Below are 17,618 nucleotides of genomic sequence, written 5' to 3'. Positions count from 1 at the left end.
GAAACCCCCTCTCCCCCCAACTCATGCATCTGACAAAGCGGGTCTTTGCCCATGAAAGCTTATGCTCCAGAATATATGTTAGTATATGAGATTTCTTGTTGTTTTTGAAGATACAGACTAACACAGCTACCTCTCTGATACTTGCATTATCTGTGTTTTTATTTGGGAGGGGGAGTGGAGTTTGTCATAAACAGGATTGGGAATGAGAGCATGTATCTCCTTACTTTCCGTGGTGCGGCTGCGGTCTGGTGAGTGTAGCTGACAAGCTGTGGACAAGGACTCCTCTGGCTGGGTTGTACATCCCTCTCCCTTGGCGCACTGGGGACCAAGGCTGCTTCAGCCAGATAAGGATGCCCCGCCCCACCAGGGCCACCATGGATGGGAACTGGTCCAGCCTGGGTTGCTGCAGATGGAGGCTGCACTGGAGTGCCCTGCAGGTGGGGGTGCACTAGCCCAGCCAGAGCAGCCCCCGTCAGTGGCAGGGGGGCCATTCCAACGCAGCTGGGCTGGATCAGCTTCCGTAGTTACCCTCCCACTCTATTTAATGGGTTAACGAGTTACACTCAGGCTGTGCCCACACTTGGCCATATCTTTGAAATGGCCATGCTAATGGCCAAATCGAAGAATACTAATGAGAAGCCAAGAGGAATAAGGGGATTTCAAAGTGTGTGGGGTCCTTTCAAAAAGGCGCACAGGTTCGAAAGCGGAGCTTTCGAAGTGCTGCCACCAGAAGCATGTGAATGCTAATGAGGCACTGAATATTCAGTTCAGCTTATTAGTATTCTTCGATTTGGCCATGAGCATCTCTTTTTGAAGGTTTGGCCAAGTGTGGCCACAGCCTCAGTATTTAACCAGTTAACTAAAGGGGATTTTACATCCATATTCTATTGGCAGTACAAATCTACTTATACCTTGATACACATAACAAAATTCATTCTGTCCACAGATTTAAAAAATCAAGAGGGAACATTGCTCCCAAACAGGGTTCCCTGTAAACTGAGTGCTTGGGTGGCCACCCAGGAGAGATTCAGGTGCTACCCAGTTTATTAGCAGAGTGCCCACAGTCGGCAGTACGTGTTTCTATCGCTGGTTCACGTAACAAAATTTCTTCTGTCCATGGCTAGAAAACACTAGCGAGAACACTGTTCCTAACTCCTCTCTCCAATGGCTAAGGACAAGACTCAGCAATCCAGGCTCCTAATTCCCTTATCTTAGGAACAGCACCCAGGAGCCCGAGCTTCCCAAACCCTCCTCCCGCCTTAGAAGAGAACCCAGGAGTCCGGGCTCCTAGCCCCACTCCCCAGACCACGCTCCCTAAGGATGCCCAGACAAACACGTGCGGACCAGTCGGAGAATCTTGGCAGGCAGTCTGTGATTGGCTCCCTCGCCCCGCAGCCCCGCCTCCTAGCGACGAGGCCCGTCCCGTCGCTCCGCCTGCCGGCCTGCTCCCAGTTGCAGTTGGCTAGCGCGGATGCCCATCGAACTCTTCGCAACTATCGCTAGTCGGGGGCGTGCGGCCTGTGGTGTCAGCAAGCGCCATCCAATCGCTAGCGGGCAGTTCCCTTGACGCTGCGCTCCCATTGGCGCCTGGTGATGTCAAGCTCCCTGCCTTGGCCGTGGTGGCTCCGCCGGGCGCAGGCGGGGCCAGTGGCTATGTAGGGGCGGTAGCGCCGCGCCGCGCCGCGCCGGGCTGGAGGCAGAGGCGGAGGCAGGGGACGGACAGGCCTGGCAGCAGGTCAGTGCGCGGGGCGCGAGTAGGAGCTACTTGTCCCCCCCTTGGATGTCCCTGTCTTCCTTCCCCTTCCTGTCTGCACGCACTCCTGCTGCCGCTGCGGACTTGCATTTGAGTGGGGGGACCTGCGTCCTCTCCGGGGCTTGGGCTGGTCACTTGCATGTCGCTGGGTCTGAAGAAGCCGCTGTTAGACGCAGCCTGCTTGCGGCATGTCAGCCTCCTGCTGCCTACAGGTGCTGGAACCCGGGCAGCAGTGTTTTTATGTGAGCTGCTGCCCTACTCCCTGCTTGACAGTGCAGGGTTTACCCTGGGGTTCAGGGGCTGTGAGCACCCCTTAACTGTTCCTGTATCCATGGGTGTGTCCCAGTAATAGGAGTCCTACCGTGGGGCTCTACATGGATGGGGCTGAGACGTGTTCTGCAGGGCTGCAAGGGCATGTACAGTCAGGACAGCATGCCAGGGAGCCAGTGTGGGATAGGATGCATTTATTTTTCTTTGAGGGAGAAGGTTGGGCCAGTCCAGTTTTTCCCCTATTTCAAAGGTGGGTAAGATATGGCCCATGGGTGAAATCCAGCTCATCAGGCTACTGGATCTGGCCCACAGGCTGCCTCCACTGGTACCTTGGGCATAGAACAGTCAGCTGCTTCAGAGCAGTCCCAGGCTGCTTTAAGTGGGCTTCCTGCTCCATGTAACTCTCTGTCCCAGACAGCTGAAGGGTGGGGGAAGCATTGCATACTGCTGCCATTCCCGAGCAAAGTCTCTGAGCTCCCACTGGCCCAGGAGCGGGCAGTCATTTTTGATGGGGGCCATTCCAAGATGGTGGTAAGTGGTGAAGTGCACTTGTCTGTGGACGGGGTGTGAGGTCTGGGATGGAGGTAGGGTGCAGAAGGGAGTTTGGGGTAAGGGACTGGGGTGCAGGAGAGGCTGTGAGGTCTGTGAGGGAATTCGGGTGAAGGAAGGGGTTGTAATCTGGGGGAAGAGAATGGGGGTGCAGGGTCTGGAAGAATGGGTGCAGAAGAGCGATTCTGGCTTGGGGAGGGGTGTAGGAGGGGGTTGTGACCTAGGGTGTGTGTGCAGAGGGTTTGGGCAGGGAAGTGGGCAAAGGGAGGAATGAGGTGGGCAGAAGCAGGCTCTTCCTGGGGTGGGGGGAGGAGGAGGAGGCGGCTTCATGTGCTGCCCCAGCCCCACCCCCACCCCCAACAAAATCTCTCAGCCCCTATTGGCTGGTGAGAGCTAAGTGGAGCAGGAGGCTGCTGAGAGCCACAGCATAAGGCTGCTCTGTGCCTGAAGGTACCAATGAGATGGTCAGTGGGCTTCATCTTGCCCACCCCAGCAGTGGTCTCCCCCTCCCTCCAGCTCCTAGCTATGTGTGTGATGGTAGCTTTTCATTCTTAGATTAGTGGTTGAGGGTAATGGACAGTCTATCCAAACAGTTACTGTGGCGAGCAGGAAGAGAGAAGGCTCTGAGGTGGGACCCAAAGGTGTGTTTGCTGACATACCTGTGCATAGTGGTATGGCTAATAGCGACAAATCACAGGCCATCAGATAGAGGGTGAAGAGGAAGTGCTAAGCGATAGTAGCTAACAGAGCAACAGTGTATGCTGCTCAGCATATTAACACTTACTACTGCAGATGGGTTTTAGAGTGTAATACGATGAGATTTCCTCTACCTCCATAAAGATTCCTGGATGACAAGGGAGATGAGACTAGGAAGACTTGTCAAGGTAGCTGGTTGGAACTTTGTAGCTTCATGTCAGGTTTTCCGTTGGTGGGGACTGGGGTCCAGCTAGCTTTGCATACCCTCCATTCAGGGCATATTTTGCCAGGTGAGTGGCTTTATGTTGTTGCAAGATTGGGTCAGCGAAGCTGAGAGTCCTCTTTCTAATCCCGCAATGGCAAAATACCTTCTCTTTTCCCACCTCTTCTCAGGATCAGACCTAAGGAATGGTGTCTGGGGAGGAGGGCAGATGTTCCCCCTTTTTTGGGGGCACCAGCAGTATGGAATAGAACTTAATACTTGCTAGGGGAGATGTACGGCAACAAAGAAGCTACTTCACTGTACTGTAGTAGCAGGGATTGGACTCTGAGCTGCCAGCTCCCCTAGCAATGCAAGGCCTATGGTGCACTCATGGTTCTGTCCAGCAGAGGGCAGCAGTACGCACACATCTGCCCACTTAAGGGCTGTGTCCATTGACTGTAGTGTCCCTCTGTGGCTCACTCTCATCCTTCTTGCAAAGGAACAGGGAAATCTTGGCCTAGAAATCAGGAGACACCGTACATTCAGCTGTCAGGAGCCTGCAGTGGGCCACTTGGGGACATGTGTGCATCTGCTGCCTAGTGTTGCAACAGTGATTCTCAATGGCTGAACAATATTTGTCCTCTGGACTGGTCACATCTGTTCTCCTTGTCTTGTGACATTAGTGCAGGAGCACCCCAACCATGTCCTCGCCAGCTGGGAGATCTCTTCTTCCTCCCTGAACCCCCACCCCCATTCGACTCTGTCCCATGACTGTGTGCTAGAAGTTGTGGGGGAGCATATACAAGTTCAGCAGCGTAGTTCTGGAGAGCCGAATAGTCGAGGCTTTGAAAGCCAGTTCATGCCTGGGTGGGAAGGATTGCTGAATGAATGAGCTGTTGTGCTGGCTGTGTGGAAAGGTTAGATAAAATATCTTTATCCCTTGTTTATTTCCTGTTTTAAGGTGGAAAGACGACGGCAACCCCTGGGGGATGGTGTGTGCCAAGCCGTCCCTTTGGATTAGCTGTGCTGCCCAAGTAACCCTATCCGGGAACTTCCTGTTCCTTTAGTTGGGAGTCCTCCTTGCCACGTGTTGTAAGGTGAGAGATTCCCTTACACGGACAGGCTCAAGGCTGCATTTGGAGCTTGCCGGGGGACGTAGCTGTTCCACAGAAAGCACGGAAAAGAGACTATTAGGCATGAAAAGGCTGGTGCTGTCCGCTGCTGGATGACAACCCAAACTCCTCTGCGCTGTCTAAAATCCTGTGAAAGCAAGGTTTAAGGGAAGACGAAAGCAGCTCTGTGGCTCTGAAGAAGAGAGTTTATCAGGCGGCGCCTTATTTTTAAACTCTGATCCTCCCTGTTCCTTGCCTGGAAAAGTAATTAAGCTGGAATGCCCCAGGGAGCTGGAAATAAGGGGACTTTATTTATTCTTTTAAAAAGATAGCACTCAGATTCCCTCCTCCCCAAATTCTTTTTTTATAAATTCCTGCTTTATCACAGCCAGGTTTGAAAGACTCTTTAACTCTGTTGTATGGTTTTCACCTCTTCCCCTTAAAAGCAACTGAGCACAAGTCCCGTTGGGGGAGCCAGGCCTGGGTGAAGGACGCACTAGGTGTTGGCAGAAGATGCACTAAAGAGTCAAGAACCAAAGAAGAGAATCTGGCAGAGGGTGTGTGTGTTTCTAGGGCTCCTTCATCTGGGAACAGGAAAAGGAGAGCCAACGTTTTGTGTCTGGAATCTCCTCCTCCTCCTCTGCTGGCTTGCTGGTTGGTGTCTCCTGTATTTGGATTGTGCTTGATGGGGATCTCTGCTGGGAGATCAGCCTCTGAAGTTGAGGGCAGGAGTGCAAGAACCAAAGAAGTGGCATCTGAATGCGGGAAGGGGCAGTGGCATAAGTCCCTGGCAGAAGGTGTTTCCTGGGACAGTTGCCAGCTGTAATCCCAGCAGTTTAAGGGTCGTGGGGAACATCAGCCCTTCAGCATGTCCTCCGTGCTGGAGCAGAAAGAGGCTCACCAGGCCAATGGGGTGGTGGTGCTGCCCATCGTGGCTGTGCCAGTGGATTGCCTTGCCAGTCCAGACCGGCAGCAGCTGGTGGAGCCCTCGGAGTTCTTGGAGCCGGCCGGGGTGGAGGTGGTGGTGTTGGAGTCCCGGGCCAATGCCAAAGGGGTGCGAGAAGAGGATGCCCTGCTGGAAAATGGCAGCCAGAGCAATGAGAGTGATGACACTAGCACAGATCAAGGCCCTGAGCCTGCCTCCCCTCTCAAGGAGACATCCTTCTCCATTGGGCTGCAGGTGCTCTTCCCTTTCCTGCTGGCTGGGTTTGGGACGGTAGCTGCTGGCATGGTGCTGGACATAGTACAGGTAAGTCTAATGCCTACTCTTCATGGGGGGTGCATGGTTTGGGCTTGAATCAAGCCAGGAGCCAAGTCATGGGATTTGGGGTCCAAGGCAGGACTGACTCAAATGCTGGGATGACTGGGTGGCTGGCTTGGAATTGATTTAAATCAAGGCAATTTAAATGAGTGAGTTAAAAATGTTCTTTGAATCACCAAAATAAATCAGTGATTTAAATAAACTTACCAAAAAAAAGCTCAGATGGATGATGCGTAGAATGCACTTAATTTTGGAGTGCACCACATAGGACTCACTGGCACCTTAGGTTTTGGAATAAACAAGTATAGAATGGGGTTCCATTGGGAAATATGAGTTATGGTCACTGTTGTATTGCATGGCTGTGATGTTCTAAAGTGAGGGGTGTGAGTTAGGTATTATCAGAGAAGAAAATGACACACTGTGGCAACTCTAGATTATTGCAGCTTTCTGCATTGTATCCTTGAGCGGCAGATTCTAAACCTAGTTAACGAATTAAACAAGCCTTAAGAATTAGCTAAGCTAAACTTTTTTTCCAGCAACATCCAACACAGCAAAGAGCTTGGGAATTCATATGTCAAATCCCATTTATATTAAGAGGCATAGAGAGAGTCTTGAAGAATGCTGCATTGCAAAGTGGATTATTGAAGTTGCAAACCAGTTGATCCACTGGGCCATGTCCTTACCTTCATCCGCATCATTTTCTCTCAATAAGCAGTTTGTCTTCCATTCTTGCAAATAGGCCCTGCAGCATCTTTTTGCACTGCTTACACTTGGCACATTTTCATTTTTTACCCAGGGAACAAATGTCTCCAGAATATTCCCTGATGAGGTCTCTTATACCAAGAAGCCATGACAGTATTTCTGTGATATAAGTGTGGGGGAATATAGAAAGCTGCATTTGTGCAGAATGTCTTCCTTTTCTCTTTCTAGTATGCTCCACTGTTTTCTGTGCTGCCTCTGTCCCTTCCTGTATATTGTCTGTCTTTAAGACTGGCTTGACGCCCCTGCCATGCTTGGCCAAGGTCCATCACCACAAAAGCACAGAACAGAACAATCCTATATGACTTGTGTCAGCCTTTGCACGTGTTACTTTTCAGTTGGCTGAGAAATGAATTGAAAGCTCAGAAATTACAACAAGTAAGAACTAGTAGTCAGGCAAAACAGACTAGAAACATTAATTCATTGTTATAAGACTGTAAGTGTAGATATGGCATGTTTGTAATAAGATTTAATTGTAACTTTATTGTTAAATGAAGAGACATGCTGCCAGATCTCTCACTGGAGTTGGAAGTCAGAGACTCAAGTTTGTAGTCAATAGGGGCTACTCTCTGCCTTAGCACTTAGCTCCATGTGCACAGCCTGGTGAAGGTCTGATTCTTCCTGTCATGGTCCATACAGCACAAATGTGAGACAAGGAGGCATGCTGATGGCCCCCTTTCTGCCCTTGGTCCCTGGCCTGCTGCTCCACTTGGAATTAGCTGTGTTGCTGCAGGGGGTTGTTTCCCACAAGGTGGCTTTTCAGAACAGATGCTGGGACAATCTGCTACCTTCCTGGCATCAAACTTGGGACGAGTTTGCAGGCTGCGGGAAGCCAGAGAGCCCTCTCGCTAGATTGATGTTAACCAAGGAGACTGGCTCTGTCCTTATGCTGCCCCATGGGCTGGGTTGGAGACCAAATGGATCTGAGTTGGGAAGAGCTTTCTGGGAATGGGACTGGGCAGCCTAGTTCTAAAACTCAGCATCTCGCGTTACTGCTCTGTGTGGGTGAGTGGCTTTGCTTTCCATGATATTGGCAGGGCACATTAGATTCCTCTGCCCTTTCAGCACCAAGTCCAGCAGGGGAGTGGGAAGGCTTCCCTTGGAAAGTTGAAGCATCCGATTTGATTTTGATGTGATGTTCCAGCCCCCTGAACCTCTAGGGTTTGGTAGTAGCCTCTCACCCTGAGAATGGTGACTCACATTGCAGGAAGTGCAACTGGAATGAACAAGCTGTGTAATTTGCTTGGATTTCATGTGGGGAAGGTGACCTAACTGACCATAGATCTGGTGCCAAAGTCACGCTCAGGTCTTGGTGTTCCCTGCATTGGTGTCCTTGGCAGTGGAACAGCAGCATTACCCTTTCCCAGGTGCCCGCTAGGGCTGGTGATGTGCAGGGCTTCCTGACCACCCAGAGCAAGATAAGGGACTTCTTTGGTCTTGTCTTTTGCCATAATGTCACACAGCTGGTGGGCAAAAACGTGTTAACTGAATGGAAGTAAAAGCTGATGCAGGGCTTAAGATACCAGTTGTCTGTGGTTACATGAGGTTATTTATGTGAGCAAAATACAGCAGTCCTAATGAAGAGTTGCTGTTAGAATGAAAATCCCTACAGATGTCCTGAGCGGTGGTGTGCTGCACCTTAGACCTGTGTCTTGTCAGTTATGTTCTGCGGAACACTGGGGTTCCATGGACAACTCACAGGTGTGGTGCAAGCATTTGGAAAAATACATGGACGGTCTGTATTTTGTGTTGTTAAAACCAGACTTTCTTCTTCACTGCTCGAGTACCTGATTCAAGTTCTTCGTTTTGCTTTTGCTGTGTATGTTGCTGTTTTTGTCTAACAGTTTTTTTTGTTTGCTTTGTTTAAAGAGAACTTTCATAGGTGTTCCACATCAAAAATATTATTGTTTGGCGTTCTGTGGTCTAAAAATTGAAGAAACGCTGCCTTAGATCGCGCAACATGAGAACACTTACAACTGCAGTCACTTACCATTAAGGCTGGCCTTCATTTAGCACGGGCTTGGGCATGGAGATGGTAGCCAGCTGGTTTCATTCCGGTGTTCAGTGCGCTAATCCTACCATGTCAGAGCTGCCATGGGATGGTTAAATCGAAACAGAAATAATTGTAGTGAGACTTCACTGGCTGGGGCTAGAACAGTATTTTGCCTTCCCACCCTGCTTCCCATTTACAGCAGACCTGTCTTTTTAAAGCCACTCATGGAGCTCCTTTCAGAGCAGTTAGTGGAGGCTGCTGTGGAGATACTGAACGACACGGACCCCAGTCTCGCCTGGCTGGCAGTTCCTTTGGCTTTACTGGCGTGCTTATTGGAAAACCCACCCCACAGGAACAGTTCAAGCCCCTGCTCTTCTGGAAACTCTAAATCAAGCTGAATGTTCCGTGAAGATTGGCTCTTATGGCTGTGAAGGTAGCGGGGAAGTAGCCTGGCAGAGGGGTGGAGGTGGGGCCACACGGCAGCTCTCTGGTTTGGTCGCCCTCTTATTGCTGAAGGCAGCAAATCAAACTTCTTCATTCTTTGGGAGACTGGCAACAGGACGTGCTGCTATGCAGTGCGTGCTGCCAGCTCTTCACTCCCTCCCTCCCTCCCTCCAGCCTTGGTATTTAAGTGATGGCTCTAAAGGCCATGGGAGGAACACCCACGCAATCTGTTTTGACTCACTGTCCTGCAAAATCAGGAGGTAACTCAGTAATGGTAACGGGCAGCGCCTTGGTTATCATGACCAGATGTTCCCCACTGCAGAGGGATTGATCTTCCTTTGCACATGGCAGTTCAGGACGGTTTCTTCCCTGCTGGGTGTTGTGGTCTGGACACAGTGAAAGCTAGTGATGTTGGCTAACGATGTCTTGCGCTGTTGAAATGTTTCCATTGCTGACATAAGAATGGCCATTACTGGGTCAGACCAAAGGTCCGTCTAGCTCAGCATCGTGTCTGCTGGCAGTGGCCAGTGCCAGGTGCCCCACAGCAGGTGAACCAAAGACAATGGTCAAGCGACTTGTCTCCTGCCATCCATCTCTAGCTTCTGACAAACAGAGGCCGGGGCACCATTCCTACCCCTGGCTAATAGCCTTTTATGGGCCTAACCTCCATGAATTTGTCGAGCTCTTCTTTGAACTCTCTGATAGTCCTCACCCTTCACAGCCTCCTCTGGCAAGGAGTTCCACAGGTAGGCTGTGCGCTGTGTGAAAAAACATTCTTTTATTAGTTTTAAAGCTGCTGCCCATTAATTTCATTTGGTGTCCTCTAGTTCTTGTATTATAGGAACAAGTGAATAACTTTTTTCTTTATTCACCCTCTCCACACCTCTCAGTTTTATATACCTCTATCATATCCCCTCTGTCTCCTCTTTTCTAAACTGAGAAGTCCCAGTCTCTTTAACCTCTCCTCATATGGGACCCGTTCCACACCCCTAATCATTTTAATTGCCCTTTTCTGGACCTTTTCTAATCCCCAGATATCTTTTTTGAGGTGAGGAGACCACATCTGTACACAGTATTCAAGATGTGAGCATACCATAGTTTTTATAAAGGGGCAGTAAAATATTTTGTCTTATTTTCTATCCCTTTTTTAATAATTCCTGCCATCCTGTTTGCCTTTTTGATTGCCACTGTGTGGGTGTTCTCAGAGAACTATCCGTGATAACCCCAAGATCTCTTTCCTGATTAGTTGTATCTAAATTGGCCCTCATCATATTGAATGTATACTTGGGGTTATTTTTTCCAGTGTACATTACTTTACTGTGCCAGTGACTTTCTGGAGCGTGCTGAGGTTTGCCCTTCAGCAAGGGGAGCCGCCTTCTGGATCAGACGGGCTCCTACCTCTTGTACATTTGGATTCTGACCAGTGTGCAAAGCCTGCCACACTTATCTAACCAGAAGCCATTGACCCAGTCCCTGTCCACCAAAAGAACCACGCCATGTTGGCTGTGCCCTCTAGTCCTGGTTGCAGGGCTCAGTTGCTCTCTTTCCCAGGGTGGACTGAGCAAGGAAGGTTGTCTGTTTCTGTAGATGGGCACCTCCTTCTTTGCTGAGCCTGTTACGTTGGTTTTAATGTATCCACCATAGCTGGCTGTCACCCAGTAAGTGCACCTCCCAGGCCTGTTGTTACAGAGGTTAAGATATTCCCATAACTAACATGAGGGATGATAAGTGACCTCAGATATCATATGACAGGCATGTTGTGTAATAGGAGAAATCCATAAACACTCAAACCTTAGAACCCTTCAAATCCACAGATATCTGCTTTATTCCTGTGGATATCAGTGTCTGTGGATATGGATATTTGTGGCTCATTAATTGGATGCAAATTTTTTGTCTAGAACCTTGCACATTTACACATTTGTGTTGTAGCCACATCTGCAGATAAGTGTGTCATTTTTGCTGCAGCAGGTACCAATTTTGTGTCTTCTTAGGCCTCTGTTAACCTGCTCTCTGTTGAACATAGTCGTTGAGAGCTGCTGGGTAATGAGCTGCCCATGCAGTTAGCTTTCTTCTTTGCTTGTAACATAACCTAAGCACAGCTTGACTCTGCCAGCTGGGATTGGGCTGGAGACAGGGTGTGCAGGGGAGAGTGAAAGAGCTAGGGCAGACGTCACGTGTCTACTCTCCTTGATCATTGTCCAGTTTGCAGAAGGTTATGCAAGAGGTGGAGTGGGACTGTGGTCCTGGCACGTGCCTGTAATTCACCAGGAGACCTGTGCATGACATGGGACCTCTTTGTCACCTGCATGTCATACACACCCTGAATTTCACAGTCAAATGATCCAAAGCTAAGTGGTGTTGAAACAACGTTTCCCCAGGTTGCAGATGGCACCAAGTATTATAGATGCCTGGGGCCTGACTTCTGGGTTTGGTTTTGGGTAGAGATGGGGCCCAGCCTTTTGAACGAGTGCTCCAGGGATATAGTGGGATCTTGGCACTGGGACAAGAGACATACCTTGCCACAGAGTTTTACTCAGGTGCTCAAGGGCCTCACTTGTGTCCTCCCTCGGGTGCTTTGCTCTTCTCAAGCAATCACTCAACATTATGCTTTGGAGTCAGGCTCTGAAAAAGGAGCCTCCTGCTCCTGCTTAGAACTGTGCTGCTCGGAAAGCCCCAAATATGGATACCCAGAACACATGACGGAGTTTTAGAGGCAGCTGTTGTCCTTGAAGTAAGAGCACTTTTACAAAGGCTCCGGTCTTCTCTAATTCAGCAGGACTGGTAAAAGCTCCACTTGGCAGCTGGGCAGCTTTGAATGGCCTGTGCTACCGCCTGAACTTTACAAGTATAATCCATGACCTTAACATGTGGTGATTGCTGGAAGTGTGTGTGGCTTGCAAATTTAAAAAAAACAAACAAACAAAAAAAAAAAAAAACCTTGGTATGGTTCTACGTTTGTTCTCATTGGCTACAAATTCAGGCTCAAGATACTCCTACTTCCAAACTGCTGGGGCTGCAAATATATCCTGTGGTCTGAGAGTGAAGCAATTTCCTCCTCGTGTCTTCTGTGTCATAGTACTCTCTCCTAGGGGAGCTTACTTGACAATGTGGCATGTGAAGCAGAATAGTCCCCTATCTTCCTGTTATGTATTTCTGGTTCTCCTTAATCCTAGGAACGTCAAAGCTTGATTTGGTAAAACTTTTTCAAAAACCTCTGGGTTCCAAAGGCACTTTTCAGAAAGAGACTGGACTGTCAATTAGTGCTAATGGGACTTAAGAACAGAAGTTTTGCTGGGCTTCATTGACACTTGGGTTCTGACGTGGCTAGTTCTTGCATGCTAAAGGGATTTAGTACATCCAAAGATCATACCCAAAGTTCACTACTTCATTTGAAAGAGTTGTCAGGGCTTGAGCAGTCTGTTTTATATTGATAACTGGTGCAGCAGGCCCAGGAGCTGTGAAATGCCAGGCCCAGAGGGGCCCAAGGGCTCTGCCTTGGGAAGTCCTGGCACAAGATGAGGCACTGCCCAAGTTTCAAGTCAGTAGATGAGTGAGCAGACTGCTGAAACCCCCAAGATCACTTAGGTCTTCATGCTTACTGTCTTTCTCCTCTTCCGCCTTGGAAACACTTTCTCCTCATGCTGCTGAAGGAGTGAGAAGGGGCTGGAACACCTCTGTCAATGGCACGGGTGTCTCTTGAAGCTTTTTTTTGCAAAAGGTTTGCATTATCTCTCTAGACCAGTTCATTGGGCATGCTCTTCTGCAGCAAGCTTTGTACCCCCAGGAGCCAGGCAGTTTTTGGGGCTGTTGTAAATAGTTCCATGCAATGGGCTGTATGATGTCTTACATTGAGAACATTGGCAGGTGCCCCTGGATCCCAGCCTCCGCAGCTAGCGAGCTGTTCAGGCAGGTGAAAAGTTTGGCTTTCCCTCCTTGGATATGGCTTTTTTTTCCCCGTTCTTTCAGGATCATCCCTGACTTGGTCCAGTGCCTGCCCTGCTGAGGGAATGTGCTGTAGCAGGCTCTGTTACAAATTAGAGCAACTCTCTTGGCACTAGTGACCTGTGCAGACGTTTAAAGGTCATTGTACAATGGCAGTATATGTGCTCAAGAGAGGGGAAGGGCTGGAGGCTCTTACTGCCCTTTGGATATCCTGGTGTAGTGCAGTGGCAAAGTAGTGGTGTAATTAATTGTATAATTTATGCAAAAGGCCGGCTAGATATGGACTGAACCCTCCATGTTCTTTAGGCCCCAACGTGTTCTTTAGGTCGTGCTTGTGCTGCCCTAGTGTTGCCACAAGGGCTGGCTTGGATTCAGTAGATGGAGGAGGCACACAAGCTCTCCAGGAGCCCCAGATGAACAAATAAATAGCTGGACTCTTTCTCCAAAGGTGCAGGGTGCTCGCAGGTGCCCTGCAGAACGGAATCATGGGAGCTGCAGGAGCTCAGCTCTATGTTGCCTCTCATCTTTCTCCATCCACATGCAGAATCACTTTTGGGCGTGCACTGACACATCTGGAGATGTGCACCACCAGTAGAGACACACCACTGGCTGTGAGCGCTCTGCTAGTCAGCTGGGAAGCATTGGAATTTCTCCTCCGTGGCTGCACAAGAGCACAGCTTACAGGGCACAGGCACTGTTCAGCATTTCTGAACGGGGCAACTGGGGAGGCGGGTTCCTTGGGGGCACCAGCCAGCCATGTGCCCCTGCTTTGGCCCCTCCCTGCCCTATCCACCCCTTCTTCGTCGGAGTGGTGCATCACTGATGGTGCGTGGGGGGCATGTGACCCCCGTTCACTCCCCACAGATTGGCCATGCCTCTGAAATCCAGCCCGAACACACATCTCATTGAGTTTCTTGGGAGGATCCATGGAAGATACAGCAGACACATATGTGAAATGGCCTGGTCAGGAAGTGGGAGGTTTGGGACTGGAACCCAGGTGTTCGCATTCCCATTCTGTGACTACTAGACCACACTGCCTCTCTGAAGAGCCTTTTGTCAGAGTGGGATGTGCCCAGGTGTCAGGGTGCATCCACAGGTATTTTATTGGGAGCTCAGAAAGGACCTATCCGGTGATCTCGTCTGACCAGCTGATCAAGAGCCATGGAATTGTACCCAGCGATTGCTGCTCCTGCTCCAACTCAAATTAGATTGAGAGACTGTGTCGTCTTCCATGAGCGGCCCCCTGGACACCTGACTCCCTCGATTTGCATGTGGGAAGCACCATAACTAACGGTTGAGCGCACATGTGCTGATGGGGTCCCCCTTCCAAGTTGGCAGTGCAGTAATTGCAGCATGTCCCACTGCAGGCCTAAAAATAGCCCTTCTGGGAAAGAGAAGGCAGGCACAATCCGTGACCTTAAAGGAGGCCGGTCTGACAAGCCCTGCGGCCAACAAAAAGTCTCCAGAGGGCACAGCTGCTCTTCCTGCCCCCTGAGGTGTGGACCTTTCACCTGCTCTGCACTCAGGTATTGACCCAGAAGCTGTGGCATTTAGCGAAGCCCTCCCCAGTCAAGCAGAGGCCCCAAGCCAGGAGCTGAGAACAATCACTTGTCTCAAATGCACTCCCTTTAGCTCCTTACGGTAACCCGCCTGGGAGCGTGAGGATTCTGCTCAGGTGGATGAAGGACAGCAGAGAGCTGGGCTCTCGTCCCAGCTCTGCCAGAGTTGCTGGTTTGGGGTGGGGGAGACGGGGTCTGCAGGTAAATGACCTGCTGCATTATTCACGTTTGCCAAGTGGGGCTAACCCATGCTGTCGCTCAGCAATACTGGATGACACTCCTAAACTGCCAAAGCACCTTGGGAAAATCACATTTGGTTCAGTGGGAGACCACCTTACGAAAGTGGGACGTGTTTCAGGCCTCAAGTGCTACCAGGTTCATCGACATCCGTGTTAGATTCTGGCACGGCTCCATTACCATTGACTGTGAGCTTCTTGGGCTTTACTAGCAGTGTCCCTGGGAGCAGTGTTCCCTGTAAGCTGGCCGGTCGGACAGCTAGAGGAGGGAGTCAAGTGCTGCACTGCTAATAGGCAGAGCGCCTGCAGCTAGGTTTTGTTTCTACTGGTGGTGCCCATTCTCACATGTCTTGGTGCACATGAAGTTATTCTGCACATGGATGGGAAAGATTAGAGGGAACATTGCCTGTGAGGCAGGGAATAACATCTCCATTGGGAACTGAGGTAGCGAGAAGATGAAGTGACTTGTATTCGGTCAGTCAAAAGTCTGCTGCTGAACAGGAAACAAAACCCAGGCTTAAATCTCAGGCTGCTGCTCTAAGCTCTATACAGTCCTTCCTCTTGAAGGGTTAAAAGCAGCCAGGCAAATCCATCTCCCAAGCCGCTTCCTCTGTGTTTCTGGGAAAGCTGGCAAGGTGGTTGGATTGATGAGCAGGTGTGACAGGCCAATGATGGTGCTTATGACTGCACCTCCAGGGCCTGCAGGTGGTTTAGGTGAGGCCTTTGGTTCTGCTTTGGCTCCAGACCTACATGATTGTTCTTAAAAACACCCATGCCCACAGACTGATAGAAACATGGCCAGGATGTCTTCTTAATTCCATTGGAAACGGTTCCTCTCAAACTGCCACTCCTGCCAAGAAGACCTGTCCTGTGATGCTGAGAATCTGGCAGAGAACCTGTTTTTTCTGATGGCCAATGTCCCAGTGTCAAAGAGCAGGGCATAGAAAATAGAGCGGATTGAAATCCTTCTCCGGGGAAAGCGTCGCAAATGCAGGTGGAGTGTTACCTGTTTGCAGTGAGTTGTTAAGCGGGCACGGTTCCTTATAATACACAAGAGCACTCCTCTGGCCAGCGCCTGGGATCTCTGCCAGTCTAGAGCTGCTCTGATGGCAGTGCAGCTAGACAAGGCCTTAGTGAGCATCACCAGAGCAGCAGGGGCTGGGTTTGCAAATAAGTCAATTTTGGGAACATTCAGTGGCAGATTTCCAGGAGCGTCTGGTGATGCTGGTGCTGATAGAGCTCTGTGAGCCTGGCCCAGCCTTTACTGTGAGGAATTGGCAGTGCCATAGCAATGGCAGTTTCAGCTATGGCAGGCGTTAATACAGTCCTTGCCTCAAAGAACTTTACAGTCCAGGTATTAGACAACAGATTGGTGCAGCTGGGTGGGGGACTGCCAGGCACACTGAGACAGCTTTACTTGCAGGTTCAGGATTGGAGTTCCTCCTGCTTTTGAGAGATGTGCCACCACGGGAGTTGGGGGAAAGGGTCCTGTCTGCATTCCCACCATCTTGTGGGGCAACTCTGTGGGCGTGGTAACCTTGTCTAAGGGAAGCTGTGTAATCTCTGAGTTGTGGGGCAGGCAGAGGGCCTTACTTGGAGATTGAGACACTCCTGTCGCCACCCTAACGTATTCCAACAGCGCTTTGTTCCCCCTGCGGCCAAGCAGGAGCTAGGCTATTGAGGGAGCAAAGCGACAGTTTCTACTGAGAGCCATCTGCTCAGCGCTGATGAAAGTAAAGCATCGGTCAAGTAAACCCTGAGGGTTTTCTAGCCTTCTGTTTTTCAGCTGTGGCCTCAGTGGTTTGGGGTCTCCCCCCCGCAAATCCTTCCTTAGGAAGCCAGCTGCTCTGCTCTTGAGTTCTTCACCCTGCAATTATTCTTCCTCTTTCCTGAACAGCCCAGGGGTTGTGCGCTCTATCTACCGCAAGGAAACTGGCTTGGCTGTGGAGGTGGAGTAGGCAGCAGCGTGTCTCCTAGCAAGGCAGGTTCCAGAGCTCGGGAGGAGAACAGAGGCTTCCTCTTTAGCAGCCTGAATAAGACCATCCTACTCAGGCCAAAGCCAAGAGCATGTCATGCTGTCTTATTCCAGGGTTGGCAGAGGAGGAGGGCAGTAGAAATGTTTGTGGTGTGTCTGTGTTTACATCCCCCACACTGGGGGGGGTGGGCACTGGATTGGGACAGAGGCTGGGGTTCAGTCCCTGGCTTTGCCAAACACTTCAAGGGACTGCCCAACGCTTGATCTCTCTGTACCTCCATTCTGGGTTGGTAAAATGTCTTGGCTATTTACAACATGAGGTTTCCAAGGCAGGGGACCCTCTTTTAGGTGGTGTGTGTACAGCCCCCTAGAACAAAAGGTCTGTGATCTCGGCCTGGGCCTGCAGAGATTCCCATCTAACCAACGGAAACTCAGAATGATGCTGCAGTATGCAAGAGAAGGTTTGTTCTACCTTTGTTTCTTTGTAGGCCACACTGAATCGCATCTAACCGTGTAGGTGTAATACATTTAGGCTTCTCCAGTAACTGCTCCTGTAACTGGTCTGTGGCCATTCAGGGCCTGCTGATCTTCCTAGAGTGACATTTTTGTCAGCTGGAGAGCAGGCGCTAACCATTGTGCTTCCCTGGGACAAAGAGTGACACAGTGCAGGACTTCTCATCCTTCCTGTTGTACTGCAGTAGCAGGTGGAGGGGTGACTCCACTTATTGCTGTAGGAAACAAGCCCTCCAGTGCTTGAAACCACTTTGCAAACAGCTTGGAGGAACCGAGGCACAGCTGGTGGGGTATGGTCAGTGCCTTTGAGGTTGGGCCGTTACAGTAATTATGGGCTCTGCGTTATCGCTTGCC

General features: G+C 50.2%; 1 protein-coding gene across 1 annotated transcript in view; it reads left to right on the top strand.

Moving 5' to 3' along the window:
* The first annotated feature begins 1,661 nt into the window (after positions 1–1,661).
* The window catches only part of SLC41A1 (solute carrier family 41 member 1), a 35,062-nt gene continuing 19,105 nt past the window's right edge, over positions 1,662–17,618 (top strand). The window contains exons 1-2 of the mRNA XM_074977621.1: positions 1,662–1,735; positions 4,432–5,831. Coding sequence (XP_074833722.1) covers positions 5,451–5,831 — 381 coding nt within the window. The 5' untranslated portion in view covers positions 1,662–1,735; positions 4,432–5,450. The remainder of the gene's footprint in view (positions 1,736–4,431; positions 5,832–17,618) is intronic.

The sequence above is a fragment of the Carettochelys insculpta genome, chromosome 26 (assembly GCF_033958435.1).
Source record: "Carettochelys insculpta isolate YL-2023 chromosome 26, ASM3395843v1, whole genome shotgun sequence".
Taxonomy (NCBI): domain Eukaryota; kingdom Metazoa; phylum Chordata; order Testudines; family Carettochelyidae; genus Carettochelys; species Carettochelys insculpta.
The sequence above is the reverse complement of the archived record's forward strand: the minus strand, read 5'-3'. Positions and strand labels throughout refer to the sequence as shown.